The sequence below is a fragment of the Scyliorhinus torazame genome, chromosome X (assembly GCF_047496885.1).
Source record: "Scyliorhinus torazame isolate Kashiwa2021f chromosome X, sScyTor2.1, whole genome shotgun sequence".
Lineage (NCBI taxonomy): Eukaryota > Metazoa > Chordata > Chondrichthyes > Carcharhiniformes > Scyliorhinidae > Scyliorhinus > Scyliorhinus torazame.
In genome coordinates, this window is record NC_092738.1 from 2159442 (window position 1) to 2186941 (window position 27500).

Below are 27500 nucleotides of genomic sequence, written 5' to 3' on the forward strand. Positions count from 1 at the left end.
TCTCTGTCTCTCTCTCTCTCTGTCTCTCTCGCTCTCTCTCTCCCTGTCTCTCTCTCTCTCTGTCTCTCTCCCTCTCTCTCTCTCTCGTCTCTCTCTCTCTCTGTCTCTCTCTCTCTCTCTCTCTCTCTGTCTCTCTCTCTCTCTGTCTCTCTCTCTCTCTGTCTCTCTCTCTCTGTCTCTCCTCTCTGTCTCTCTCCCTGTCTCTCTTCTGTCTCTCTCCCTGTCCCTCTCTCTCGCTCTGTCTCTCTCTCGCTCTCTCTCTCTCGCTCTGTCTCTCTCTCTCGCTCTGTCTCTCTCTCTCGCTCTGTCTCTCTCTCTCGCTCTGTCTCTCCCTCTCGCTCTGTCTCTCTCCTCGCTCTGTCTCTCTCTCTCTCTCTCTGTCTCTCTCTCTCTCCTCTGTCTCTCTCTCTGTCTCTCTCTGTCTCTCTCTGTCTCTCTCTCTCGCTCTGTCTCTCTCGCTCTGTCTCTCTCTCTCGCTCTCTCTCTCTCGCTCTGTCTCTCTCTCTCGCTCTGTCTCTCTCTCTCGCTCTGTCTCTCTCTCTCGCTCTGTCTCTCTCTCTCGCTCTGTCTCTCTCTCTCTCTCCGTCTCTCTCTCTCCGTCTCTCTCTGTCTCTCTCTCTGTCTCTCTCTCTGTCTCTCTCTCTGTCTCTCTCTCTGTCTCTCTCTCTGTCTCTCTCTCTGTCTCTCTCTCTGTCTCCTCTCTGTCTCTCTCTGTCTCTCTCTCTCTCTCTCCGTCTCTCTCTCCGTCTCTCTCTGTCTCTCTCTCTCTGTCTCTCTCTCTGTCTCTCTCTCTGTCTCTCTCTGTCTCTCTCTGTCTCTCTGTCTCTCTCTCGCGCCCTTTCTCTATTTCGCTTCCCATCTTCCTCTCTTGCTCCTCCCTCTCTCTCTCCCTCGCTCCCCCACTCTCTCCCTCGCACCCCCACTCTCTCCCTCGCACCCCCTCTCTCTCTCTCGCACCCCCACTCTCTCTCTTGCACCCCCACTCTCTCCCTCGCTCCCCCACTCTCTCTCTTGCACCCCCACTCTCTCCCTCGCTCCCCCACTCTCTCCCTCGCTCCCCCACTCTCTCCCTCGCTTCCCCACACTCTCTCCCTCGCTCCCCCACTCTCTCCCTTGCCCCCCACTCTCACCCTCGCTCCCCCGCTCTCACCCTCGCTCCCCCGCTCTCTCCCTCGCTCCCACACTCTCTCCCCCACTCGCTCCCTCGTTCCCCCACTCTCTTCCTCGCTCCCCCACTCTCTCCCTCTCTCCCCCACTCTCTCCCTCTCTCCCCCACTCTCTCCCTCTCTCCCCCCCTCGCTCTCTCCATCTCTGTCCCCCTCGATCTCTCTCTTTCTCTCTCACAACCCCCTCTCCCCCTCTCTCTCCCCCTCTCTCTCTCGCTCCCCATAATGCTCTCTCCCTCTCTCTCCCCTCGCTCTCTCCCTCTCTCTCCTTGATGCGCAATCAATTGCACAAAGACGCAGATTGGGTACAACTGTGGCTTTATTACGGTCAGATGCGTGGCCTCCTGCTGCAGCTGGCGAAATGGCAGGGCACTGGAGGTCATACATATTTATCCAGTTCTCCCTGGGCGGAGCCAGCCGGCAGGAGCTACCGGCGAACCTGTAGTGCAGGTCCTACTTACTTCTCCTATTACAGCGGTTCACCACATTCACCCCTTGTTAAAAATGAGTCCGGCGGGGGTGACGTGAAACTATATACAATTAGTGGAATTATGTACAGTGGCAGGGAGAGAAAAGTCCGTGTTGACGGTCCGGAGTCCGTCAAAGGTTCAGCCGGCCCGGTGCTTTGGTGCTTCGTTGGGAGCGGCGTAACGGTGGCGGTGAAGTCGGTGCTGGCGGCGGTGGCGGTGGCGGGGGTGCTGATGCTGGCCAGTCATCGGGGAACTCCGGGAGCGTGCCGAAGTCCTCTTCGTCCTCTTGTGCGGAAAAGGGGAGGGGGGGGGGGAGTGTGTTGGGGTGGTACCTGACGGTGCCAGGTCCCTGAGTGAGGCGGTATCTTGGCGGCCGTCGGGGAACTCCACGTAGGCATATTGAGGGTTGGCGTGGAGCAGGTGGACCCCGTCCACCAAGGGGTCCGCCTTGTGGAGTCGGACGTGCCTACGGAGAAGGACCGGTCCTGGAGCAGCGAGCCAAGTCGGGAGCGACACCCCGGATGTGGACTTCCTGGGGAAGGTTCGTGGGGTGTGTTATTCGTAGCGGTGCACAGTAGTGACCGGATGGAGTGCAGAGCGTCGGGGAGGACCTCCTGCCAGCGAGAGGCCGGGAGGCTCCGGGACCGTAGGGCCAGCTGGACGGCCCTCCATCCCGTCCCATTCTCCCGTTCTTGCCCCTTTCCCCGGGGTTTGTAGCTGGTCGCCCTGCTGGAGGCGATACCCCTGCTGAGCAGGAACTGGCGCAGCTCATCGCTCATAAATGAGGACCCCCGGTCGCTGTGGACGTAGGCGGGGAAACCGAACAGAGTGAAGATGGTGCTGAGGGCCTTGGTGACGGTGGCAGACGTCACGGGGCATGGGACGGCGAAGGGGAATCAGGAGTATTCATCGACCACACTGAGGATGTACGTGTTACGGTCGGTGGAGGGGAGGGGCCCTTTGAAATCCACGCCGAGGCGTTCAAAGGGGCGGGAGGCCTTCACCAGGCGCGCGCGGTCCGGCCGGTAGAAGTGCGGCTTGCACTCCGCACAGACCTGGCAGTTCCTGGTGACCGTCCTTACTTCCTCGACGGAGTCGGGCAGATCGCGAGCTTTGACCAGACGGTACAATCGAGTGACCCCCGGGTGACAGAGACCATCGTGTAGGACCCGGAGTCGGTCCACTTGTGCGCTGGCACATGTACCTCGGGAGAGGGGGGCTCGTTGAGCTTACCGGGGCGATACAAGATCTCGTAATTATGGGTGGAGAGCTCGATTCTCCACCGCAAGATTTTATCATTTTTGACCTTGCCCCCGCTGCGTGTTGTCGAACATGAAGGCCACCGACCGTCGGTCAGTGAGGAGAGTGAATCTCTTACCGGCCAGGTAATGCCTCCAATGCCGCACAGCCTCAACGATGGCCTGGGCCTCCTTTTCGACGGATGAGTGTTGAATTTCAGAGGCGTGAAGGTTGCGGGAAAAGAATGCCACGGGCCTGCCTGCCTGGTTTCGAGTGGCGGCTAGGGCGACGTCTGAAGCGTCACTTTCTACTTGGAAAGGCAGTGACTCGTCCACTGCGCGCGTCCCGGCCTTGGCGACGTCCGCTCTGATGCGGGCGAAAGCCTGTTGTGCCTCGGCCGCGAGGGGGAGTTGGGTGGACTGGATGAGTGGGCGGGCCTTGTCCGCATAGTTTGGGACCCACTGAGCGGAGTAGGAAAAGAACCCCAGGCAGCGTTTGAGGGCCTTGGGGCAGTGGGGGAGGGGGAGTTCCATGAGGGGGCGCATGCGCTCGGGGTCGGGCCCGAGAAGTCCGTTTTGGACTACATAGCCAAGAATGGCTAACCGGGTCGTGCGGAACACACACTTCTCTTTGTCGTAGGTCAGGTTGAGAAGAGCGGCAGTGCGGAGGAATTTATCGAGGTTGGCACCGTGGTCCTGCTGGTCATGGCCGCAGATGGCGACATTATCTAAGTACGGGAAGGTGGCCCGCACACCGTACTGGTCGACCATTCGGTCCATCTCCCTTTGGAAGACCCATACCCCATTTGTGACGCCGAAAGGGACCCTAAGGAAGTGGTAGAGGCGACCGTCCGCCTCGAAGGCCGTGTATGGCCGGTCCGACTTCCGGGTGGGGAGCTGGTGGTCGGCGGATTTCAGGTCAATTGTTGAGAAGACCCGGAATTGCGCAATCTGACTGACCATATCAGATATGCGCGGGAGGGGGTACGCGTCGAGCTGCGTGTACCGAGTGATGGTCTGGCTGTAGTCAACAACCATCCTGTGTTTCTCCCCAGTTTTAACCACTGCCGCTTGGCCTCTCCAGGGGCTGTTGCTGGCCTCGATAATACCCTCCTTAAGCAGCCGCTGGACTTCGGACCTGATGAAGGTCTTGTCCTGGGTGCTGTACCGTCTGCTCCTGGTGGCAACGGGCTTGCAATCCGCAGTTAGATTGGCAAAAAGGGAGGGGGGGGATCGACCTTGAGGGTCGCGAGGCCGCAAACGGTAAGGGGGGGGGGGGGGGTAAGAGCCCGCCGAATTTGAGGGTGAGGCTCTGGAGGTTGCACTGGAAGTCCAGGCCCAACAGGAGAGCAGCGCAGAGATTAGGAAGGACATCGGGACGGAAGTTACTAAATTCTACGCCCTGGAGAGTGAGGGTGACTCTACAGAAGCCTCGGATCGGGACGGAGGCGAGGGAGATCCTTTGATTGGCCGGGTGGACCGCGAGGGAGCAGCGCCTTACCGTATCTGGGTGAACGAAGCTTTCGGTGCTCCCGGAGTGCAGCAGGCACGAGGTCGCGTGGCCGTTGATTTTGACCGTCGTCGACGCGGTGGCCGGGTTGTGCGGGCGAGATTGGTCCAGCGTCAGCGAAGCGAGCTGCGGGCAGCCGTCGGATGCTTCGGGTGGTGAGCGTGTGCGGTTCCGATGTCGGGATGTCCGGAGACCCTGTGGGGGACAGGATGGCGGCGCCCATGGTGTGCACGTTGCGGGGTCGGGACAAGATGGCGGCGCCCATGGTGCGCACGTTGCGGGGTTGGGACAAGATGGCGGCGCCCATGGTGCGCACGTTGCGGGGTCGGGACAAGATGGCGGCGCCCATGGTGCGCACGTTGCGGGGTCGGGACAAGATGGCGGCGCCCATGGTGTGCACGTTGCGGGGTCGGGACAAGATGGCGGCGCCCATGGTGCGCACGTTGCGGGGTCGGGACAAGATGGCGGCGCCCATGGTGCGCACGTTGCGGGGTCGGGACAAGATGGCGGCGCCCATGGTGCGTCTGGCGTGGGGGGAGGGGGGGGGCGATAGCGGGCGCGATCGCAGCCACTGCGCGGGCCTGGCACACCTCCGCGAAGTGGCCCTTTTTACTGCAGGCTTCACAAACGGCAGTGCGGGCCGGGCAGCGTTGGGGGTGTGGGCGGGGGGGGGGGGGGGGGGGGTGCTTCTGCTGACCGCAGAAGGAGCAGCGGGGACCCCCCGGGGTTCGGCGTGCGGCGCAGGCGTATTGGGAAGGCAGGAGGAGGTCGTCGGCGGGGTCCGGGAGGGGGAGGAAGGGGTAGAAGGGTGGGCAGCGCGGCGGGAGGGGTACGATTGTACGTCACGGGATGCGACCGTCGTGGAGAGCGCCAGGGCTTTCATCTCCGCCAGTTCGAGCGTGGCCCCTTTCCAGCAATCGTTCTCGGATGCGGTCCGACGCAATCCCCGTCACGAAGGCATCGCGCACGAGGAGATTCGCGTGCTCGGCGGCCGTGACGGCCTGACAGTCACAGTCCCGGGCGAGTGGAATTAGGGCCCGCCAGAAGTCTTCGATGGGCTCACCAGGTCGTTGCGAGCGGGGTGGCGAGTACATGCCTGGCGAAGGGCGCGTTCGCCTTCTGCGCGTAGTGTTCTTTGAGGCGTTCCATCGCTTTTGTGTAATTCGAGGCGTCTCGGATCAACGGGAACACGCTGGAGCTCAGTCTGGAGTACAGGACGTTTATCTTCTGAGCCTCCGTTGGCGCGGGGTCCGCCAGGTTGATGTAGGCCTCGAAACATGCCAGCCAGCGAGCAAAGTCTTTCCTGGCGTCGGGCGAGTGAGGATCCAGCTGCAGGCGATCGGGCTTCATTCGGATATCCATTCTGTGGAAAATCTGACGAATAAATTGATGCGCGATCAATTGACGAAAGTTGGGTACAACTGTGGCTTTATTACAGCCAGACGCGAGGCCTCGATAAATTGTCCCTTCGTGTCCCAAATTGCCCTGAGTGTTGGGTGGGGTTACTGGGTTATGGGGAGAGGCTGGAGGTGTGGACCTTGGGTAGGGTCCGAGAGCCAGTGCAGACTCGATGGGCCGAATGGCCTCCTTCTGCATTGTAAATTCTATAATAGTGGTTCACCACTGCCCTCTATCTCTCTCTCTTTCCCCCCCCCCCCCTCTCTCTCTCTCTCTCACTCCCCCTCTCTCACAAACAGGTGTTCAGCTTCGATCCTGCAGCGACGGTGAAACGCAGAACCACCGAGGATGTCAAGAGCGACGAGGACATCACCAAACTCTGTAACCACAAGCGGAAAATCATCGCCATGGCGACGCTCCACAAGAGCCTGCAGACATCACTGGCATCCAGCACCCAGACAGCGGGTACGTGGACCGCCCTGTCCGACACAATCCCCTCGCGCAGCGCCGACCCTCCCTCAGCACCGACCCTCCCACAGTGCGGCACTCCCTCAGCACTGACCCTCCCACAGTGCGGAGCTCCCTCAGCACTGACCCTCCCACAGTGCGGCGCTCCCTCAGCACTGACCCTCCCACAGTGCGGAGCTCCCTCAGCACTGACCCTCCCACAGTGCGGAGCTCCCTCAGCACTGACCCTCCCACAGTGCGGAGCTCCCTCAGCACTGACCCTCCCACAGTGCGGAGCTCCCTCAGCACTGACCCTCCCACAGTGCGGAGCTCCCTCAGCACTGACCCTCCCACAGTGCGGAGCTCCCTCAGCACTGACCCTCCCGCAGTGCGGAGCTCCCTCAGCACTGACCCTCCCACAGTGCGGAGCTCCCTCAGCACTGACCCTCCCACAGTGCGGCGCTCCCTCAGCACTGACCCTCCCACAGTGCGGAGCTCCCTCAGCACTGACACTCCCACAGTGCGGCGCTCCCTCAGCACTGACCCTCCCACAGTGCGGCGCTCCCTCAGCACTGACACTCCCACAGTGCGGCGCTCCCTCAGCACCGACCCTCCCACAGTGCGGCGCTCCCTCAGCACTGACCCTCCCACAGTGCGGCGCTCCCTCAGCACTGACCCTCCCACAGTGCGGAGCTCCCTCAGCACTGACCCTCCCACAGTGCGACGCTCCCTCAGCACTGACCCTCCCACAGTGCGGAGCTCCCTCAGCACTGACCCTCCCACAGTGCGGAGCTCCCCCAGCACTGACCCTCACACAGTGCGGAGCTCCCTCAGCACTGACCCTCCCACAGTGCGGCGCTTCCTCGGCACTGACCCTCCCACACTGCGGCACTCCCTCAGCACTGACCCTCCCACAGTGCGGAGCTCCCTCAGCACTGACCCTCCCACAGTGCGGCGCTCCCTCAGCACTGACCCTCCCTCAGCACTAACCCTGCCTCAGCACTGACCCTCCCACAGTGCGGCGCTCCCTCAGCAATGACCCTCCCACAGTGCGGCACTCCCTCAGCACTGACCCTCCCACAGTGCGGCGCTCCCTCAGCACTGACCCTCCCACAGTGCGGCGCTCCCTCAGCACTGACCCTCCCACAGTGCGGAGCTCCCTCAGCACTGACCCTCCCACAGTGCGGCGCTCCCTCAGCACTGACCCTCCCACAGTGCGGCGCTCCCTCAGCACTGACCCTCCCACAGTGCGGAGCTCCCTCAGCACTGACCCTCCCACAGTGCGGCTCTCCCTCAGCACTGACCCTCCGACATTTAACGATTGTGTCTCTGTTCTGGGTTACAGGAGGAATCAGCGGCCATTACCCCTGCACCTCCGCTGCCGCGCCGATGAAGACGACCAACCTGGCTCCCTCCGCCCTGAGGCACGAGGGCAGGACCCCCTTCCTCTCCCCGCCCAGCCCTGCCGGCAAGCGGGTGGAGACCTGCCCCTCCTGCCCCCGCCAGAGACGCCCCAGCTCCGACCTCCGCTGGCCTAGGCCCGAGGCCTTCCCGGGCGGTGGGCTGCTCCGCCACCTCTCCGCGACCCCCTCCGGGCCGTCGCCCCTGCCGACCGGGTTGGAGGGTCCCCTCTGGCCGTACCCCGAGCCCGGCGGCCCCCCCGCCTTCCTGGGCCTGCCTCTGGGCCGCTGCCAGGGCCAGCAGCACGACCCGGCCTACTTCCCCGCCAGCAGCCTGCTCTCGGCCGCCGCCGCGGCCCAGCTGGCCAGCCAGAGCAAGGCCGCCGCGCCCAACGGCCACCCGCCCCCCGGGGACTCCGGCCCCCGCCGGAGGGCGGCCGCCCCCGCCGTCCTGCCCTTGCCGAGGCAGGCGCCGGGGGCCTGCGCCGAGCCCCGCCGCCCCCCTGCCCCTCCGCCCTTCCTCCCGGCCGACGTGCCTCTCGGGGAGCCAGCCCCTTGCCGGAGCGCCGCCGCCAACGCGGGGCCGGGTTGCCGGGACGACGGCGGGTCCCCCCTCGTGGTCGCCGCTCCGCCGCTGGAAATGGGGATCGCCAGCCTCCACAATACTGGTAAGATTGAGAGAGAGTAGAGGGAGCTTTATCCTGTATCTAACCCCGTGCTGTACCTGTCCTGGGAGTGCTTGATGGGGACAGTGTCGAGGGAGCTTTACTCTGTATCTAACCCCGTGCTGTACCTGTCCTGGGAGTGTTTGATGGGGACAGTGTAGAGGGAGCTTTACTCTGTATCTAACCCCGTGCTGTGCCTGTCCTGGGAGTGTTTGATGGGGACAGTGTAGAGGGAGCTTTACTCTGTATCTAACCCCGTGCTGTACCTGTCCTGGGAGTGTTTGATGGGGACTGTGTCGAGGGAGCTTTACTCTGTATCTAACCCCGTGCTGTACCTGTCCTGGGAGTGATTGATGGGGACAGTGTAGAGGGAGCTTTACTCTGTATCTAACCCCGGGCTGTACCTGTCCTGGAGAGTTTGATGGGGACAGTGTAGAGGGAGCTTTACTCTGTATCTCACCCCGTGCTGTACCTGTCCTGGGAGTGTTTGACGGGGACAGTGTAGAGGGAGCTTTACTCTGTATCTAACCCCGTGCTGTACCTGTCCTGGGAGTGTTTGATGGGGACAGTGTAGAGGGAGCTTTACTCTGTATCTCACCCCGTGCTGTACCTGTCCTGGGAGTGTTTGACGGGGACAGTGTAGAGGGAGCTTTACTCTGTATCTAACCCCGTGCTGTACCTGTCCTGGGAGTGTTTGATGGGGACAGTGTAGAGGGAGTTTTACTCTGTATCTAACCCCGTGCTTTACCTGTCCTGGGAGTGTTTGATGGGGACAGTGTAGAGGGAGCTTTACTCTGTATTTAACCCCGTGCTGTACCTGTCCTGGGAGTGTTTGATGGGGACAGTGTAGAGGGAGCTTTACTCTGTATCTAACCCCGTGCTGTACCTGTCCTGGGAGTGTTTGATGGGGACAGTGTCGAGGGAGCTTTACTCTGTATCTCACCCCGTGCTGTACCTGTCCTGGGAGTGTTTGACGGGGACAGTGTAGAGGGAGCTTTACTCTGTATCTAACCCCGTGCTGAACCTGTCCTGGGAGTGTTTGATGGGGACAGTGTAGAGAGAGCTTTACTCTATCTAACCCCGTGCTGTACCTGTCCTGGGAGTGTTTGACGGGGACAGTGTAGAGGGAGCTTTACTCTGTATCTCACCCCGTGCTGTACCTGTCCTGGGAGTGTTTGACGGGGACAGTGTAGAGGGATCTTTACTCTGTATCTAACCTCGTGCTGTACCTGTCCTGGGAGTGTTTGATGGGGACAGTGTCGAGGGAGCTTTACTCTGTATCTAACCCCGTGCTGTACCTGTCCTGGGAGTGTTTGATGGGGACAGTGTAGAGGGAGCTTTACTCTGTATCTAACCCCGTGCTGTACCTGTCCTGGGAGTGTTTGATGGGGACAGTGTTGAGGGAGCTTTACTCTGTATCTAACCCGGTGCTGTACCTGTCCTGGGAGTGTTTGATGGGGACAGTGTAGAGGGAGCTTCACTCTGTATCTAACCCCGTGCTGTACCTGTCCTGGGAGTGTTTGATGGGGACAGTGTAGAGGGAGCTTTACTCTGTATCTAACCTCGTGCTGTGCCTGTCCTGGGAGTGTTTGACGGGGACAGTGTTGAGGGAGCTTTACTCTGTATCTAACCCCGTGCTGTACCTGTCCTGGGAGAGTTTGATGGGGACAGTGTAGAGGGAGCTTTACTCTGTATCTAACCCCGTGCTGCGCCTGTCCTGGGAGTGTTTGATGGGGACAGTGCAGAGGGAGCTTCACTCGGTATCTAACCTCGTGCTGTACCTGTCCTGGGAGTGTTTGATGGGGACAGTGTAGAGGGAGCTTTACTCTGTATCTAACCCCGTGCTGTACCTGTCCTGGGAGTGTTTGATGGGGACAGTGTAGAGAGAGCTTTACTCTATCTAACCCCGTGCTATACCTGTCCTGGGAGTGTTTGATGGGGACAGTGTAGAGGGAGCTTTACTCTGTATCTAACCCTGTGCTGTACCTGTCCTGGGAGTGTTTGATGGGGACAGTGTCGAGGGAGCTTTACTCTGTATCTCACCCCGTGCTGTACCTGTCCTGGGAGTGTTTGACGGGGACAGTGTAGAGGGAGCTTTACTCTGTATCTAACCCCGTGCTGTACCTGTCCTGGGAGTGTTTGACGGGGACAGTGTAGAGGGAGCTTTACTCTGTATCTAACCCCGTGCTGTACCTGTCCTGGGATTGTTTGATGGGGACAGTGTCGAGGGAGCTTTACTATGTATCTAACCCCGTGCTGTACCTGTCCTGGGAGTGTTTGATGGGGACAGTGTAGAGGGAGCTTTACTCTGTATCTAACGCCGTGCTGTACCTGTCCTGGGAGTGTTTGATGGGGACAGTGTAGAGGGAGCTTTACTCTGTATCTAACCCCGTGCTGTACCTGTCCTGGGAGCGTTTGGTGGGGACAGTGTAGAGGGAGCTTTACTCTGTATCTAACCCCGTGCTGTACCTGTCCTGGGAGTGTTTGATGGGGACAGTGTAGAGGGAGATTTACTCTGTATCCAACCCCGTGCTGTACCTGTCCTGGGAGTGTTTGATGGGGACAGTGTAGAGGGAGCTTTATCCTGTATCTAACCCCGTGCTGTACCTGTCCTGGGAGTGTTTGATGGGGACAGTGTCGAGGGAGCTATACTCTGTATCTCACCCCGTGCTGTACCTGTCCTGGGAGTGTTTGACGGGGACAGTGTAGAGGGAGCTTTACTCTGTATCTCACCTCGTACTGTACCTGTCCTGGGAGTGTTTGACGGGGACAGTGTAGAGGGAGCTTTACTCTGTATCTCACCTCGTACTGTACCTGTCCTGGGAGTGTTTGATGGGGACAGTGTAGACGGAGCTTTACTCTGTATCGAACCCCGTGCTGTACCTGCCCAGGGAGTGTTTGACGGGGACAGTGTAGAGGGAGCTTTACTCTGTATCTAACCTCGTGCTGTACCTGTCCTGGGAATGTTTGATGGGGACAGTGTAAAGGGAGCTATACTCTGTATCTCACCCCGTGCTGTACCTGTCCTGGGAGTGTTTGACGGGGACAGTGTAGAGGGAGCTTTACTCTGTATCTCACCTCGTACTGTACCTGTCCTGGGAGTGTTTGACGGGGACAGTGTAGAGGGAGCTTTACTCTGTATCTCACCTCGTACTGTACCTGTCCTGGGAGTGTTTGATGGGGACAGTGTAGACGGAGCTTTACTCTGTATCGAACCCCGTGCTGTACCTGCCCAGGGAGTGTTTGACGGGGACAGTGTAGAGGGAGCTTTACTCTGTATCTAACCTCGTGCTGTACCTGTCCTGGGAATGTTTGATGGGGACAGTGTAAAGGGAGCTTTACTCTGTATCTAACCCCGTGCTGTACCTGTCCTGGGAGTGTTTGATGGGGACAGTGTAGAGGGAGCTTTACTCTGTACCTAACCCCGTGCTGTACCTGTCATGGGAGTGTTTGATGGGGACAGTGTAGAGGGAGCTTTACTCTGTACCTAACCCCGTGCTGTACCTGTCATGGGAGTGTTTGATGGGGACAGTGTAGAGGGAGCTTTACTCTGTATCTAACCTCGTGCTGTACCTGCCCAGGGAGTGTTTGACGGGGACAGTGTAGAGGGAGCTTTACTCTGTATCTAACCCCGTGCTGTACCTGTCCTGGGAGTGTTTGATGGGGACAGTGTAGAGGGAGCTTTACTCTGTATCTAACCCCGTGCTGAACCTGTCCTGGGAGTGTTTGACGGGGACAGTGTAGAGAGAGCTTTACTCTATCTAACCCCGTGCTGTACCTGTCCTGGGAGTGTTTGACGGGGACAGTGTAGAGGGAGCTTTACTCTGTATCTCACCCCGTGCTGTACCTGTCCTGGGAGTGTTTGACGGGGACAGTGTAGAGGGAGCTTTACTCTGTATCTAACCCCGTGCTGTACCTGTCCTGGGAGTGTTTGATGGGGACAGTGTAGAGGGAGCTTTACTCTGTATCTAACCCCGTGCTGTACCTGTCCTGGGAGTGTTTGATGGGGACAGTGTAGAGGGAGCTTTACTCTGTATCTAACCCCGTGCTGTACCTGTCCTGGGAGTGTTTGATGGGGACAGTGTAGAGGGAGCTTTACTCTGTATCTAACCCCGTGCTGAACCTGTCCTGGGAGTGTTTGACGGGGACAGTGTAGAGAGAGCTTTACTCTATCTAACCCCGTGCTGTACCTGTCCTGGGAGTGTTTGACGGGGACAGTGTAGAGGGAGCTTTACTCTGTATCTCACCCCGTGCTGTACCTGTCCTGGGAGTGTTTGACGGGGACAGTGTAGAGGGAGCTTTACTCTGTATCTAACCCCGTGCTGTACCTGTCCTGGGAGTGTTTGATGGGGACAGTGTAGAGGGAGCTTTACTCTGTATCTAACCCCGTGCTGTCCCTGTCCTGGGAGTGTTTGATGGGGACAGTGTAGAGGGAGCTTTACTCTGTATCTAAATTCGTGCTGTACCTGTCCTGGGAGTGTTTGATGGGGACAGTGTAGAGGGAGCTTTACTCTGTATCAAACCCCGTGCTGTGTCTGTCCTGGGAGTGTTTGATGGGGACAGTGTCGAGGGAGCTTTACTCTGTATCTAACCCCGTGCTGTACCTGTCCTAGGAGTGTTTGATGGGGACAGTGTAGAGGGAGCTTTACTCTGTATCTAACCCCGTGCTGTACCTGTCCTGGGAGTGTTTGACGGGGACAGTGTATAGGGAGCTTTACTCTGTATCTAACCCCGTGCTGCACCTGTCCTGGGGGGGTTTGATGGGGACAGTGTAGACGGAGATTTACTCTGTATCTAACCCCGTGCTGTACCTGTCCTGGGACTGTTTGATGGGGACAGTGTAGAGGGAGCTTTACTCTGTATCTAACCCCGTGCTGTACCTGTCCTAGGAGTGTTTGATGGGGACAGTGTAGAGAGAGCTTTACCCTGTATCTAACCCCGTGCTGCACCTGTCCTGGGAGTGTTTGATGGGGACAGTGTAGAGGGAGCTTTACTCTGTATCTAACCCCGTGCTGTACCTGTCCTGGGAGTGTTTGATGGGGACAGTGTAGAGGGAGATTTACTCTGTATCCAACCCCGTGCTGTACCTGTCCTGGGAGTGTTTGATGGGGACAGTGTAGAGGGAGCTTTATCCTGTATCTAACCCCGTGCTGTACCTGTCCTGGGAGTGTTTGATGGGGACAGTGTCGAGGGAGCTTTACTCTGTATCTCACCCCGTGCTGTACCTGTCCTGGGAGTGTTTGACGGGGACAGTGTAGAGGGAGCTTTACTCTGTATCTAACCCCGTGCTGAACCTGTCCTGGGAGTGTTTGATGGGGACAGTGTAGAGAGAGCTTTACTCTATCTAACCCCGTGCTGTACCTGTCCTGGGAGTGTTTGACGGGGACAGTGTAGAGGGAGCTTTACTCTGTATCTCACCCCGTGCTGTACCTGTCCTGGGAGTGTTTGACGGGGACAGTGTAGAGGGATCTTTACTCTGTATCTAACCTCGTGCTGTACCTGTCCTGGGAGTGTTTGATGGGGACAGTGTCGAGGGAGCTTTACTCTGTATCTAACCCCGTGCTGTACCTGTCCTGGGAGTGTTTGATGGGGACAGTGTAGAGGGAGCTTTACTCTGTATCTAACCCCGTGCTGTACCTGTCCTGGGAGTGTTTGATGGGGACAGTGTTGAGGGAGCTTTACTCTGTATCTAACCCGGTGCTGTACCTGTCCTGGGAGTGTTTGATGGGGACAGTGTAGAGGGAGCTTCACTCTGTATCTAACCCCGTGCTGTACCTGTCCTGGGAGTGTTTGATGGGGACAGTGTAGAGGGAGCTTTACTCTGTATCTAACCTCGTGCTGTGCCTGTCCTGGGAGTGTTTGACGGGGACAGTGTTGAGGGAGCTTTACTCTGTATCTAACCCCGTGCTGTACCTGTCCTGGGAGAGTTTGATGGGGACAGTGTAGAGGGAGCTTTACTCTGTATCTAACCCCGTGCTGCGCCTGTCCTGGGAGTGTTTGATGGGGACAGTGTAGAGGGAGCTTCACTCGGTATCTAACCTCGTGCTGTACCTGTCCTGGGAGTGTTTGATGGGGACAGTGTAGAGGGAGCTTTACTCTGTATCTAACCCCGTGCTGTACCTGTCCTGGGAGTGTTTGATGGGGACAGTGTAGAGGGAGCTTTACTCTGTATCTATCCCTGTGCTGTACCTGTCCTGGGAGTGTTTGATGGGGACAGTGTAGAGGGAGCTTTACTCTGTATCTAACCCCGTGCTGTACCTGTCCTGGGAGTGTTTGATGGGGACAGTGTAGAGGGAGCTTCACTCGGTATCTAACCCCGTGCTGTACCTGTCCTGGGAGTGTTTGATGGGGACAGTGTAGAGGGAGCTTTACTCTGTATCTAACCCCGTGCTGTACCTGTCCTGGGAGTGTTTGATGGGGACAGTGTCGAGGGAGCTTTACACTGTATCTAACCCCGTGCTGTACCTGTCCTGGGAGTGTTTGATGGGGACAGTGCAGAGAGAGCTTTACTCTGTATCTAACCCCGTGCTGTACCTGTCCTGGGAGTGTTTGATGGGGACAGTGCAGAGAGAGCTTTACTCTGTATCTAACCCCGTGCTGAACCTGTCCTGGGAGTGTTTGATGGGGACAGTGTAGAGAGAGCTTTACTCTATCTAACCCCGTGCTATACCTGTCCTGGGGGGGTTTGATGGGGACAGTGTAGACGGAGATTTACTCTGTATCTAACCCCGTGCTGTACCTGTCCTGGGAGTGTTTGATGGGGACAGTGTAGAGGGAGCTTTACTCTGTATCTCACCCCGTGCTGTACCTGTCCTGGGAGTGTTTGAGGGGGACAGTGTATAGGGAGCTTTACTCTGTATCTAACCCCGTGCTGCACCTGTCCTGGGGGGTTTTGATGGGGACAGTGTAGACGGAGATTTACTCTGTATCTAACCCCGTGCTGTACCTGTCCTGGGACTGTTTGATGGGGACAGTGTAGAGGGAGCTTTACTCTGTATCTAACCCCGTGCTGTACCTGTCCTAGGAGTGTTTGATGGGGACAGTGTAGAGAGAGCTTTACCCTGTATCTAACCCCGTGCTGCACCTGTCCTGGGAGTGTTTGATGGGGACAGTGTAGAGGGAGCTTTACTCTGTATCTAACCCCGTGCTGTACCTGTCCTGGGAGTGTTTGACGGGGACAGTGTATAGGGAGCTTTACTCTGTATCTAACCCCGTGCTGCACCTGTCCTGGGGGGGTTTGATGGGGACAGTGTAGACGGAGATTTACTCTGTATCTAACCCCGTGCTGTACCTGTCCTGGGACTGTTTGATGGGGACAGTGTAGAGGGAGCTTTACTCTGTATCTAACCCCGTGCTGTACCTGTCCTGGGAGTGTTTGATGGGGACAGTGTAGAGGGAGCTTTACTCTGTATCTAACCCCGTGCTGTACCTGTCCTGGGAGTGTTTGATGGGGACAGTGTAGAGGGAGCTTTACACTGTATCTAACACGTGCTGTACCTGTCCTGGGAGTGTTTGATGGGGACAGTGTAGAGGGTGCTTTACTCTGTATCTAACCCTGTGCTGTACCTGTCCTGGGAGTGTTTGATGGGGACAGTGTCGAGGGAGCTTTACTCTGTATCTCACCCCGTGCTGTACCTGTCCTGGGAGTGTTTGACGGGGACAGTGTAGAGGGAGCTTTACTCTGTATCTCACCTCGTACTGTACCTGTCCTGGGAGTGTTTGATGGGGACAGTGTAGACGGAGCTTTACTCTGTATCGAACCCCGTGCTGTACCTGTCCTGGGAGTGTTTGATGGGACAGTGTAGAGGGAGCTTTACTCTGTATCTCACCCCGTGCTGTACCTGTCCTGGGAGTGTTTGATGGGGACAGTGTAGAGGGAGCTTTACTCTGTATCTAACCTCGTGCTGTACCTGTCCTGGGAGTGTTTGATGGGGACAGTGTAGAGGGAGCTTTACTCTGTATCTAACCCCGTGCTGTACCTGTCCTGGGAGTGTTTGATGGGGACAGTGTAGAGGGAGCTTTACTCTCTATCTAACCCCGTGCTGTACCTGTCCTGGGAGTGTTTGATGGGGACAGTGTAGAGGGAGCTTTACTCTGTATCTAAATTCGTGCTGTACCTGTCCTGGGAGTGTTTGATGTGGACAGTGTAGACGGAGCTTTACTCTGTATCGAACCCCGTGCTGTACCTGTCCTGGGAGTGTTTGATGGGACAGTGTAGAGGGAGCTTTACTCTGTATCTCACCCCGTGCTGTACCTGTCCTGGGAGTGTTTGATGGGGACAGTGTAGAGGGAGCTTTACTCTGTATCTAACCTCGTGCTGTACCTGTCCTGGGAGTGTTTGATGGGGACAGTGTAGAGGGAGCTTTACTCTGTATCTCACCCCGTGCTGTACCTGTCCTGGGAGTGTTTGATGGGGACAGTGTAGAGGGAGATTTACTCTGTATCCAACCCCGTGCTGTACCTGTCCTGGGAGTGTTTGATGGGGACAGTGTAGAGGGAGCTTTATCCTGTATCTAACCCCGTGCTGTACCTGTCCTGGGAGTGTTTGATGGGGACAGTGTCGAGGGAGCTTTACTCTGTATCTCACCCCGTGCTGTACCTGTCCTGGGAGTGTTTGACGGGGACAGTGTAGAGGGAGCTTTACTCTGTATCTAACCCCGTGCTGAACCTGTCCTGGGAGTGTTTGATGGGGACAGTGTAGAGAGAGCTTTACTCTATCTAACCCCGTGCTGTACCTGTCCTGGGAGTGTTTGACGGGGACAGTGTAGAGGGAGCTTTACTCTGTATCTCACCCCGTGCTGTACCTGTCCTGGGAGTGTTTGACGGGGACAGTGTAGAGGGATCTTTACTCTGTATCTAACCTCGTGCTGTACCTGTCCTGGGAGTGTTTGATGGGGACAGTGTCGAGGGAGCTTTACTCTGTATCTAACCCCGTGCTGTACCTGTCCTGGGAGTGTTTGATGGGGACAGTGTAGAGGGAGCTTTACTCTGTATCTAACCCCGTGCTGTACCTGTCCTGGGAGTGTTTGATGGGGACAGTGTTGAGGGAGCTTTACTCTGTATCTAACCCGGTGCTGTACCTGTCCTGGGAGTGTTTGATGGGGACAGTGTAGAGGGAGCTTCACTCTGTATCTAACCCCGTGCTGTACCTGTCCTGGGAGTGTTTGATGGGGACAGTGTAGAGGGAGCTTTACTCTGTATCTAACCTCGTGCTGTGCCTGTCCTGGGAGTGTTTGACGGGGACAGTGTTGAGGGAGCTTTACTCTGTATCTAACCCCGTGCTGTACCTGTCCTGGGAGAGTTTGATGGGGACAGTGTAGAGGGAGCTTTACTCTGTATCTAACCCCGTGCTGCGCCTGTCCTGGGAGTGTTTGATGGGGACAGTGTAGAGGGAGCTTCACTCGGTATCTAACCTCGTGCTGTACCTGTCCTGGGAGTGTTTGATGGGGACAGTGTAGAGGGAGCTTTACTCTGTATCTAACCCCGTGCTGTACCTGTCCTGGGAGTGTTTGATGGGGACAGTGTAGAGGGAGCTTTACTCTGTATCTATCCCTGTGCTGTACCTGTCCTGGGAGTGTTTGATGGGGACAGTGTAGAGGGAGCTTTACTCTGTATCTAACCCCGTGCTGTACCTGTCCTGGGAGTGTTTGATGGGGACAGTGTAGAGGGAGCTTCACTCGGTATCTAACCCCGTGCTGTACCTGTCCTGGGAGTGTTTGATGGGGACAGTGTAGAGGGAGCTTTACTCTGTATCTAACCCCGTGCTGTACCTGTCCTGGGAGTGTTTGATGGGGACAGTGTCGAGGGAGCTTTACACTGTATCTAACCCCGTGCTGTACCTGTCCTGGGAGTGTTTGATGGGGACAGTGCAGAGAGAGCTTTACTCTGTATCTAACCCCGTGCTGTACCTGTCCTGGGAGTGTTTGATGGGGACAGTGCAGAGAGAGCTTTACTCTGTATCTAACCCCGTGCTGAACCTGTCCTGGGAGTGTTTGATGGGGACAGTGTAGAGAGAGCTTTACTCTATCTAACCCCGTGCTATACCTGTCCTGGGGGGGTTTGATGGGGACAGTGTAGACGGAGATTTACTCTGTATCTAACCCCGTGCTGTACCTGTCCTGGGAGTGTTTGATGGGGACAGTGTAGAGGGAGCTTTACTCTGTATCTCACCCCGTGCTGTACCTGTCCTGGGAGTGTTTGAGGGGGACAGTGTATAGGGAGCTTTACTCTGTATCTAACCCCGTGCTGCACCTGTCCTGGGGGGTTTTGATGGGGACAGTGTAGACGGAGATTTACTCTGTATCTAACCCCGTGCTGTACCTGTCCTGGGACTGTTTGATGGGGACAGTGTAGAGGGAGCTTTACTCTGTATCTAACCCCGTGCTGTACCTGTCCTAGGAGTGTTTGATGGGGACAGTGTAGAGAGAGCTTTACCCTGTATCTAACCCCGTGCTGCACCTGTCCTGGGAGTGTTTGATGGGGACAGTGTAGAGGGAGCTTTACTCTGTATCTAACCCCGTGCTGTACCTGTCCTGGGAGTGTTTGACGGGGACAGTGTATAGGGAGCTTTACTCTGTATCTAACCCCGTGCTGCACCTGTCCTGGGGGGGTTTGATGGGGACAGTGTAGACGGAGATTTACTCTGTATCTAACCCCGTGCTGTACCTGTCCTGGGACTGTTTGATGGGGACAGTGTAGAGGGAGCTTTACTCTGTATCTAACCCCGTGCTGTACCTGTCCTGGGAGTGTTTGATGGGGACAGTGTAGAGGGAGCTTTACTCTGTATCTAACCCCGTGCTGTACCTGTCCTGGGAGTGTTTGATGGGGACAGTGTAGAGGGAGCTTTACACTGTATCTAACACGTGCTGTACCTGTCCTGGGAGTGTTTGATGGGGACAGTGTAGAGGGTGCTTTACTCTGTATCTAACCCTGTGCTGTACCTGTCCTGGGAGTGTTTGATGGGGACAGTGTCGAGGGAGCTTTACTCTGTATCTCACCCCGTGCTGTACCTGTCCTGGGAGTGTTTGACGGGGACAGTGTAGAGGGAGCTTTACTCTGTATCTCACCTCGTACTGTACCTGTCCTGGGAGTGTTTGATGGGGACAGTGTAGACGGAGCTTTACTCTGTATCGAACCCCGTGCTGTACCTGTCCTGGGAGTGTTTGATGGGACAGTGTAGAGGGAGCTTTACTCTGTATCTCACCCCGTGCTGTACCTGTCCTGGGAGTGTTTGATGGGGACAGTGTAGAGGGAGCTTTACTCTGTATCTAACCTCGTGCTGTACCTGTCCTGGGAGTGTTTGATGGGGACAGTGTAGAGGGAGCTTTACTCTGTATCTAACCCCGTGCTGTACCTGTCCTGGGAGTGTTTGATGGGGACAGTGTAGAGGGAGCTTTACTCTCTATCTAACCCCGTGCTGTACCTGTCCTGGGAGTGTTTGATGGGGACAGTGTAGAGGGAGCTTTACTCTGTATCTAAATTCGTGCTGTACCTGTCCTGGGAGTGTTTGATGTGGACAGTGTAGACGGAGCTTTACTCTGTATCGAACCCCGTGCTGTACCTGTCCTGGGAGTGTTTGATGGGACAGTGTAGAGGGAGCTTTACTCTGTATCTCACCCCGTGCTGTACCTGTCCTGGGAGTGTTTGATGGGGACAGTGTAGAGGGAGCTTTACTCTGTATCTAACCTCGTGCTGTACCTGTCCTGGGAGTGTTTGATGGGGACAGTGTAGAGGGAGCTTTACTCTGTATCTCACCCCGTGCTGTACCTGTCCTGGGAGTGTTTGATGGGGACAGTGTAGAGGGAGCTTTACTCTGTATCTAACCCCGTGCTGTACCTGTCCTGGGAGTGTTTGATGGGGACAGTGTAGAGGGAGCTTTACTCTCTATCTAACCCCGTGCTGTACCTGTCCTGGGAGTGTTTGATGGGGACAGTGTAGAGGGAGCTTTACTCTGTATCTAAATTCGTGCTGTACCTGTCCTGGGAGTGTTTGATGGGGACATTGTAGAGGGAGCTTTACTCTGTATCTAACCCCGTGCTGTACCTGTCCTGGGAGTGTTTGACGGGGACAGTGTAGAGGGAGCTTTACTCTGTATCTAACCTCGTACTGTACCTGTCCTGGGAGGTGTTTGATGGGGACAGTGTAGACGGAGCTTTACTCTGTATCTAACCCCGTGCTGTACCTGTCCTGGGAGTGTTTGATGGGGACAGTGTAGAGGGAGCTTTACTCTGTATCTAACCCCGTGCTGTACCTGTCCTGGGAGTGTTTGACGGGGACAGTGTAGAGGGAGCTTTACTCTGTATCTAACCCCGTGCTGTACCTGTCCTGGGAGTGTTTGATGGGGACAGTGTAGAGGGAGCTTCACTCTGTATCAAACCCCGTGCTGTGTCTGTCCTGGGAGTGTTTGATGGGGACAGTGTAGAGGGAGCTTTACTCTATCTAACCGCGTGCTGAACCTGTCCTGGGAGTGTTTGATGGGGACAGTGCAGAGAGAGCTTTACTCTGTATCTAACCCCGTGCTGTACCTGTCCTGGGAGTGTTTGACGGGGACAGTGTAGAGGGAGCTTTACTCTGTATCTCACCTCGTACTGTACCTGTCCTGGGAGTGTTTGATGGGGACAGTGTAGACGGAGCTTTACTCTGTATCGAACCCCGTGCTGTACCTGCCCAGGGAGTGTTTGACGGGGACAGTGTAGAGGGAGCTTTACTCTGTACCTAACCCCGTGCTGTACCTGTCCTGGGAGTGTTTGATGGGGACAGTGTAGAGGGAGCTTTACTCTGTATCTAACCCCGTGCTGTACCTGTCCTGGGAGCGTTTGGTGGGGACAGTGTAGAGGGAGCTTTACTCTGTATCTAACCCCGTGCTGTACCTGTCCTGGGAGTGTTTGATGGGGACAGTGTAGAGGGAGATTTACTCAGTATCCAACCCCGTGCTGTACCTGTCCTGGGAGTGTTTGATGGGGACAGTGTAGAGGGAGCTTTATCCTGTATCTAACCCCGTGCTGTACCTGTCCTGGGAGTGTTTGATGGGGACAGTGTCGAGGGAGATTTACTCTGTATCTCACCCCGTGCTGTACCTGTCCTGGGAGTGTTTGACGGGGACAGTGTAGAGGGAGCTTTACTCTGTATCTCACCTCGTACTGTACCTGTCCTGGGAGTGTTTGATGGGGACAGTGTAGACGGAGCTTTACTCTGTATCGAACCCCGTGCTGTACCTGCCCAGGGAGTGTTTGACGGGGACAGTGTAGAGGGAGCTTTACTCTGTATCTAACCCCGTGCTGAACCTGTCCTGGGAGTGTTTGATGGGGACAGTGTAGAGAGAGCTTTACTCTGTATCTCACCCCGTGCTGTACCTGTCCTAGGAGTGTTTGATGGGGACAGTGTATAGGGAGCTTTACTCTGTATCTAACCCCGTGCTGCACCTGTCCTGGGGGGGTTTGATGGGGACAGTGTAGACGGAGATTTACTCTGTATCTAACCCCGTGCTGTACCTGTCCTGGGAGTGTTTGATGGGGACAGTGTAGAGGGAGCTTTACTCTGTATCTAACCCCGTGCTGTACCTGTCCTGGGAGTGTTTGATGGGGACAGTGTAGAGGGAGCTTTACTCTGTATCTCACCTCGTACTGTACCTGTCCTGGGAGTGTTTGATGGGGACAGTGTAGACGGAGCTTTACTCTGTATCGAACCCCGTGCTGTACCTGCCCAGGGAGTGTTTGACGGGGACAGTGTAGAGGGAGCTTTACTCTGTATCTAACCCCGTGCTGAACCTGTCCTGGGAGTGTTTGATGGGGACAGTGTAGAGAGAGCTTTACTCTATCTAACCCCGTGCTGTACCTGTCCTGGGAGTGTTTGACGGGGACAGTGTAGAGGGAGCTTTACTCTGTATCTCACCCCGTGCTGTACCTGTCCTAGGAGTGTTTGATGGGGACAGTGTATAGGGAGCTTTACTCTGTATCTAACCCCGTGCTGCACCTGTCCTGGGGGGGTTTGATGGGGACAGTGTAGACGGAGATTTACTCTGTATCTAACCCCGTGCTGTACCTGTCCTGGGAGTGTTTGATGGGGACAGTGTAGAGGGAGCTTTACTCTGTATCTAACCCCGTGCTGTACCTGTCCTGGGAGTGTTTGATGGGGACAGTGTAGAGGGAGCTTTACTCTGTATCAAACCCCGTGCTGTGTCTGTCCTGGGAGTGTTTGATGGGGACAGTGTAGAGGGAGCTTTACTCTATCTAACCGCGTGCTGAACCTGTCCTGGGAGTGTTTGATGGGGACAGTGCAGAGAGAGCTTTACTCTGTATCTAACCCCGTGCTGTACCTGTCCTGTGATTGTTTGATGGGGATAGTGTATAGGGAGCTTTACTCTGTATCTAACCCCGTGCTGCACCTGTCCTGGGGGGGTTTGATGGGGACAGTGTAGACGGAGATTTACTCTGTATCTAACCCCGTGCTGTACCTGTCCTGGGAGTGTTTGATGGGGACAGTGTAGAGGGAGCTTTACTCTGTATCTAACCCCGTGCTGTACCTGTCCTGGGAGTGTTTGATGAGGACAGTGTAGAGGGAGCTTTACTCTGTATCTAACCTCGTGCTGTACCTGTCCTGGGAGTGTTTGATGGGGACAGTGTAAAGGGAGCTTTACTCTGTATCTAACCCCGTGCTGTACCTGTCCTAGGAGTGTTTGATGGGGACAGTGTAGAGGGAGCTTTACCCTATATCTAACCCCGTGCTGCACCTGTCCTGGGAGTGTTTGACGGGGACAGTGTATAGGGAGCTTTACTCTGTATCTAACCCCGTGCTGTACCTGTCCTGTGATTGTTTGATGGGGATAGTGTATAGGGAGCTTTACTCTGTATCTAACCCCGTGCTGCACCTGTCCTGGGGGGGTTTGGTGGGGACAGTGTAGACGGAGATTTACTCTGTATCTAACCCCGTGCTGTACCTGTCCTGGGACTGTTTGATGGGGACAGTGTAGAGGGAGCTTTACTCTGTATCTAACCTCGTACTGTACCTGTCCTGGGAGTGTTTGATGGGGACAGTGTAAAGGGAGCTTTACTCTGTATCTAACCCCGTGCTGTACCTGTCCTAGGAGTGTTTGATGGGGACAGTGTAGAGGGAGCTTTACCCTATATCTAACCCCGTGCTGCACCTGTCCTGGGAGTGTTTGACGGGGACAGTGTATAGGGAGCTTTACTCTGTATCTAACCCCGTGCTGTACCTGTCCTGTGATTGTTTGATGGGGATAGTGTATAGGGAGCTTTACTCTGTATCTAACCCCGTGCTGCACCTGTCCTGGGGGGGTTTGGTGGGGACAGTGTAGACGGAGATTTACTCTGTATCTAACCCCGTGCTGTACCTGTCCTGGGACTGTTTGATGGGGACAGTGTAGAGGGAGCTTTACTCTGTATCTAACCTCGTACTGTACCTGTCCTGGGAGTGTTTGATGGGGACAGTGTAGAGGGAGCTTTACTCTGTACCTAACCCCGTGCTGTACCTGTCCTGGGAGCGTTTGGTGAGGACAGTGTAGAGGGAGCTTTACTCTGTATCTAACCCCGTGCTGTATCTGTCCTGTGATTGTTTGATGGGGACAGTGTAGAGGGAGCTTTACTCTGTATCTAACCCGGTGCTGGACCTGTCCTGGGAGTGTTTGACGGGGACAGTGTAGAGGGAGCTTTACTCTGTACCTAACCCCGTGCTGTACCTGTCCTGGGAGCGTTTGGTGAGGACAGTGTAGAGGGAGCTTTACTCTGTATCTAACCCCGTGCTGTACCTGTCGTGGGAGTGTTTGATGGGGACAGTGTAGATGGAGCTTTACTCTGTATCGAACCCCGTGCTGTGTCTGTCCTTGGAGTGTTTGATGGGGACAGTGTAGAGGGAGCTTTACTCTGTATCTAACCCCGTGCTGTACCTGTCCTGGGAGTGTTTGATGAGGACAGGGTAGAGGGAGCTTTACTCTGTATCTAACCCCGTGCTGTACCTGTCCTGGGAGTGTTTGATGGGGACAGTGCAGAGAGAGCTTTACTCTGTATCTATCCCCGTGCTGTGTCTGTCCTGCGAGTGTTTGATGGGGACAGTGTAGAGGGAGCTTTACTCTGTATCTAACCCCGTGCTGAACCTGTCCTGGGAGTGTTTGATGGGGACAGTGTAGAGAGAGCTTTACTCTATCTAACCCCGTGCTGTACCTGTCCTGGGAGTGTTTGACGGGGACAGTGTAGAGGGAGCTTTACTCTGTATCTCACCCCGTGCTGTACCTGTCCTGGGAGTGTTTGACGGGGACAGTGTAGAGGGAGCTTTACTCTGTATCTCACCCCGTGCTGTACCTGTCCTGGGAGTGTTTGACGGGGACAGTGTAGACGGAGCTTTACTCTGTATCTCACCCCGTGCTGTACCTGTCCTGGGAGTGTTTGACGGGGACAGTGTAGACGGAGCTTTACTCTGTACCTAACCTCGTACTGTACCTGTCCTGGGAGTGTTTGATGGGGACAGTGTAGACGGAGCTTTACTCTGTATCGAACCCCGTGCTGTACCTGCCCTGGGAGTGTTTGATGGGGACAGTATAGAGGGAGCTTTACTCTGTACCTAACCCCTTGCTGTACCTGTCCTGGTTGTGTTTGATGGGGACAGTGTAGAGGGAGCTTTACTCTGTATCTAACCCCGTGTCGTACCTGTCCTGGGAGTGTTTGATGGGGACAGTGTAGAGGGAGCTTTACTCTGTATCTAACCCCATGCTGTACCTGTCCTGGGAGTGTTTGATGGGGACAGTGTAGAGGGAGCTTTACTCTGTGCCTAACCCCGTGCTGTACCTGTCCTGGGAGTATTTGATGGGGACAGTGTACATAGAACATAGAACAATACAGCGCAGTACAGGCCCTTCGGCCCACGATGTTGCACCGAAACAAAAGCCATCTAACCTACACTATGCCATTATCATCCAAATGTTTGTCCAATAAACTTTTAAATGCCCTCAATGTTGGCGAGTTCACTACTGTAGCAGGTAGGGCATTCCACGGCCTCACTACTCTTTGCGTAAAGAACCTACCTCTGACCTCTGTCCTATATCTATTACCCCTCAGTTTAAAGCTATGTCCCCTCGTGCCAGCCACTTCCATCCGCGGGAGAAGGCTCTCACTGTCCACCCTATCCAATCCCCTGATCATTTTGTATGCCTCTATTAAGTCTCCTCTTAACCTTCTTCTCTCTAACGAAAACAACCTCAAGTCCATCAGCCTTTCCTCATAAGACTTTCCCTCCATACCAGGCAACATCCTGGTAAATCTCCTCTGCACCCGCTCCAAAGCCTCCACGTCCTTCCTATAATGCGGCAACCAGAATTGCACGCAATACTCCAAATGCGGCCGTACCAGAGTTCTGTACAGCTGCAACATGACCTCATGACTCCGGAACACTGATCCCCCACCCCCCCCGCATCCTTCTAAATTCCAACGAGTACAGTCCCAGTCGACCCAACCTCTCCTCGTAATCCAACCCCTTCAGCTCTGGGATTAACCTCGTGAATCTCCTCTGCACTCCCTCCAGTGCCAATATGTCCTTTCTCAGGTACGGAGACCAAAACTGAACACAATACTCCAGGTGTGGCCTCACTAACACCTTATACAATTGCAGCATAACCTCCCTAGTCTTGAACTCCATCCCTCTAGCAATGAAGGACAAAACTCCAGTTGCCTTCTTAATCACCTGTTGCACCTGTAAACCAACTTTTTGAGCTCCTCCCTTTCTCCTCGGCTCGACCCAAAGGTGCATATCCATTAAACATGGTTCGAAACAAGATGGCCGCGAAGTGGAGGAGACGGGGAATACGGGAATCGACAGGAAAAGGGTCCTTAAAACTCTTACGTCCCCTGGCTTCTCCACTGAACCAAATCTATCTCACTAAGCTGAACACAATGTCTCTAATCATCTACTCCCCGGGGGACCCTCTTAATAGAAACAAAAGTCCATTAGCCCAAACTTTTACGACGCTTTAATTGCACCTCTTGCAGCCACAAAGCCGGGCTGTCTTACAATACAAAAAAGATTGCAACGGGATCTTGTCCCAGTGGGCCGATGAATTGCAGATGGCGTTTAGTTTGGGGTAAATGCGAGGAGATGCATTTTGGTCGATCGAATCAGGGCAGGACCTACTCGGTTAATGGTGGGGAGTTGGGGAGAGTTACAGAACAAAGAGATCTAGGGATACAGGTCCATAGCTCCTTGAAGGTGGAGTCGCAGGAGCACAGGGTGGTGAAGAAGGTCTTCAGCGCGCTAGGTTTTATTGGTCAGGATATTGAATACAGGAGTTGGGACGTGTTACGGGCCAGGGGTTAGAGAACCCCAAAGTGTATCGTGGAGTTCCCCTGACCCACAACTTTTACTAGATTGCGGTACGGGGAGCGCACGGCCCACTCTCCAGGTGTGGGACAGCAGAAATGGAAAAGTATTTTTCAAAGCAAAACAATGTTTATTCTATGAACTCAAGTTAACCTTTTTAAAACATACAGTGAACATCTTAGCAACCATTAATTCAAATACACCCCCCAAAGAATACAACACTAAGTAATCCTTTAAGCTGTCCTTTTAACATCCATAAGACTTAAAACACCTTTTAACAGAAGCACATTAGGTTTACATTCACTACTGAGAACCTTTTATAATTCCGAATTCACCAAACGATCAAGAGATAGTCTTTTGATGGCAGAGAGAACAGCAGTACACCCGCTCCGGCGGGCTTCAGCTCCAACCCCGAAATCGAAACTAAAACACGCCCTGCAGCAAACAGCCTAAAGCGAAAGTAAAAAGCGGACAGACAGCCCAGCTCCACCCACTCTCTGACGTCACCGCAGTAGTAAACACCCATTTCCGAAAGGCTCTCTCGCCTGACAGACGTCTTGTTCAAGTTGTACAAGACATTGGTACGGCCACACATGGAACACTGTGTTCAGTTCCGGTCACCCTATTATAGGAAGGAGATTGTTAAACTAGAAAGAGGGCAGAGGAGCTTTACGAGCATGCTACCCCGCGGGACTTGATGGTCTGAGTTATAAGGAGAGGCCGGATAGGCCGGGACTTTATTCCCTGGAGCGTCGGAGGCTTAGGGGTGATCTTATAGAGGTTTATAAAATAATGAGGGGCATCGATAAGGTAGAGAGTCAACATCTTTTCCCAAATGTAAAGGAGTCTAGAACGAGAGGTGAGAGGTGAGAGATACAAGAGAGA

General features: G+C 55.3%; 1 protein-coding gene across 1 annotated transcript in view; it reads left to right on the forward strand.

Moving 5' to 3' along the window:
- Positions 1-27500, forward strand: part of LOC140405318 (uncharacterized) — a 364062-nt gene that overhangs the window by 189042 nt on the left and 147520 nt on the right. The window contains exons 2-3 of the mRNA XM_072493609.1: positions 6104-6247; positions 7654-8297. Coding sequence (XP_072349710.1) covers positions 6104-6247; positions 7654-8297 — 788 coding nt within the window. The remainder of the gene's footprint in view (positions 1-6103; positions 6248-7653; positions 8298-27500) is intronic.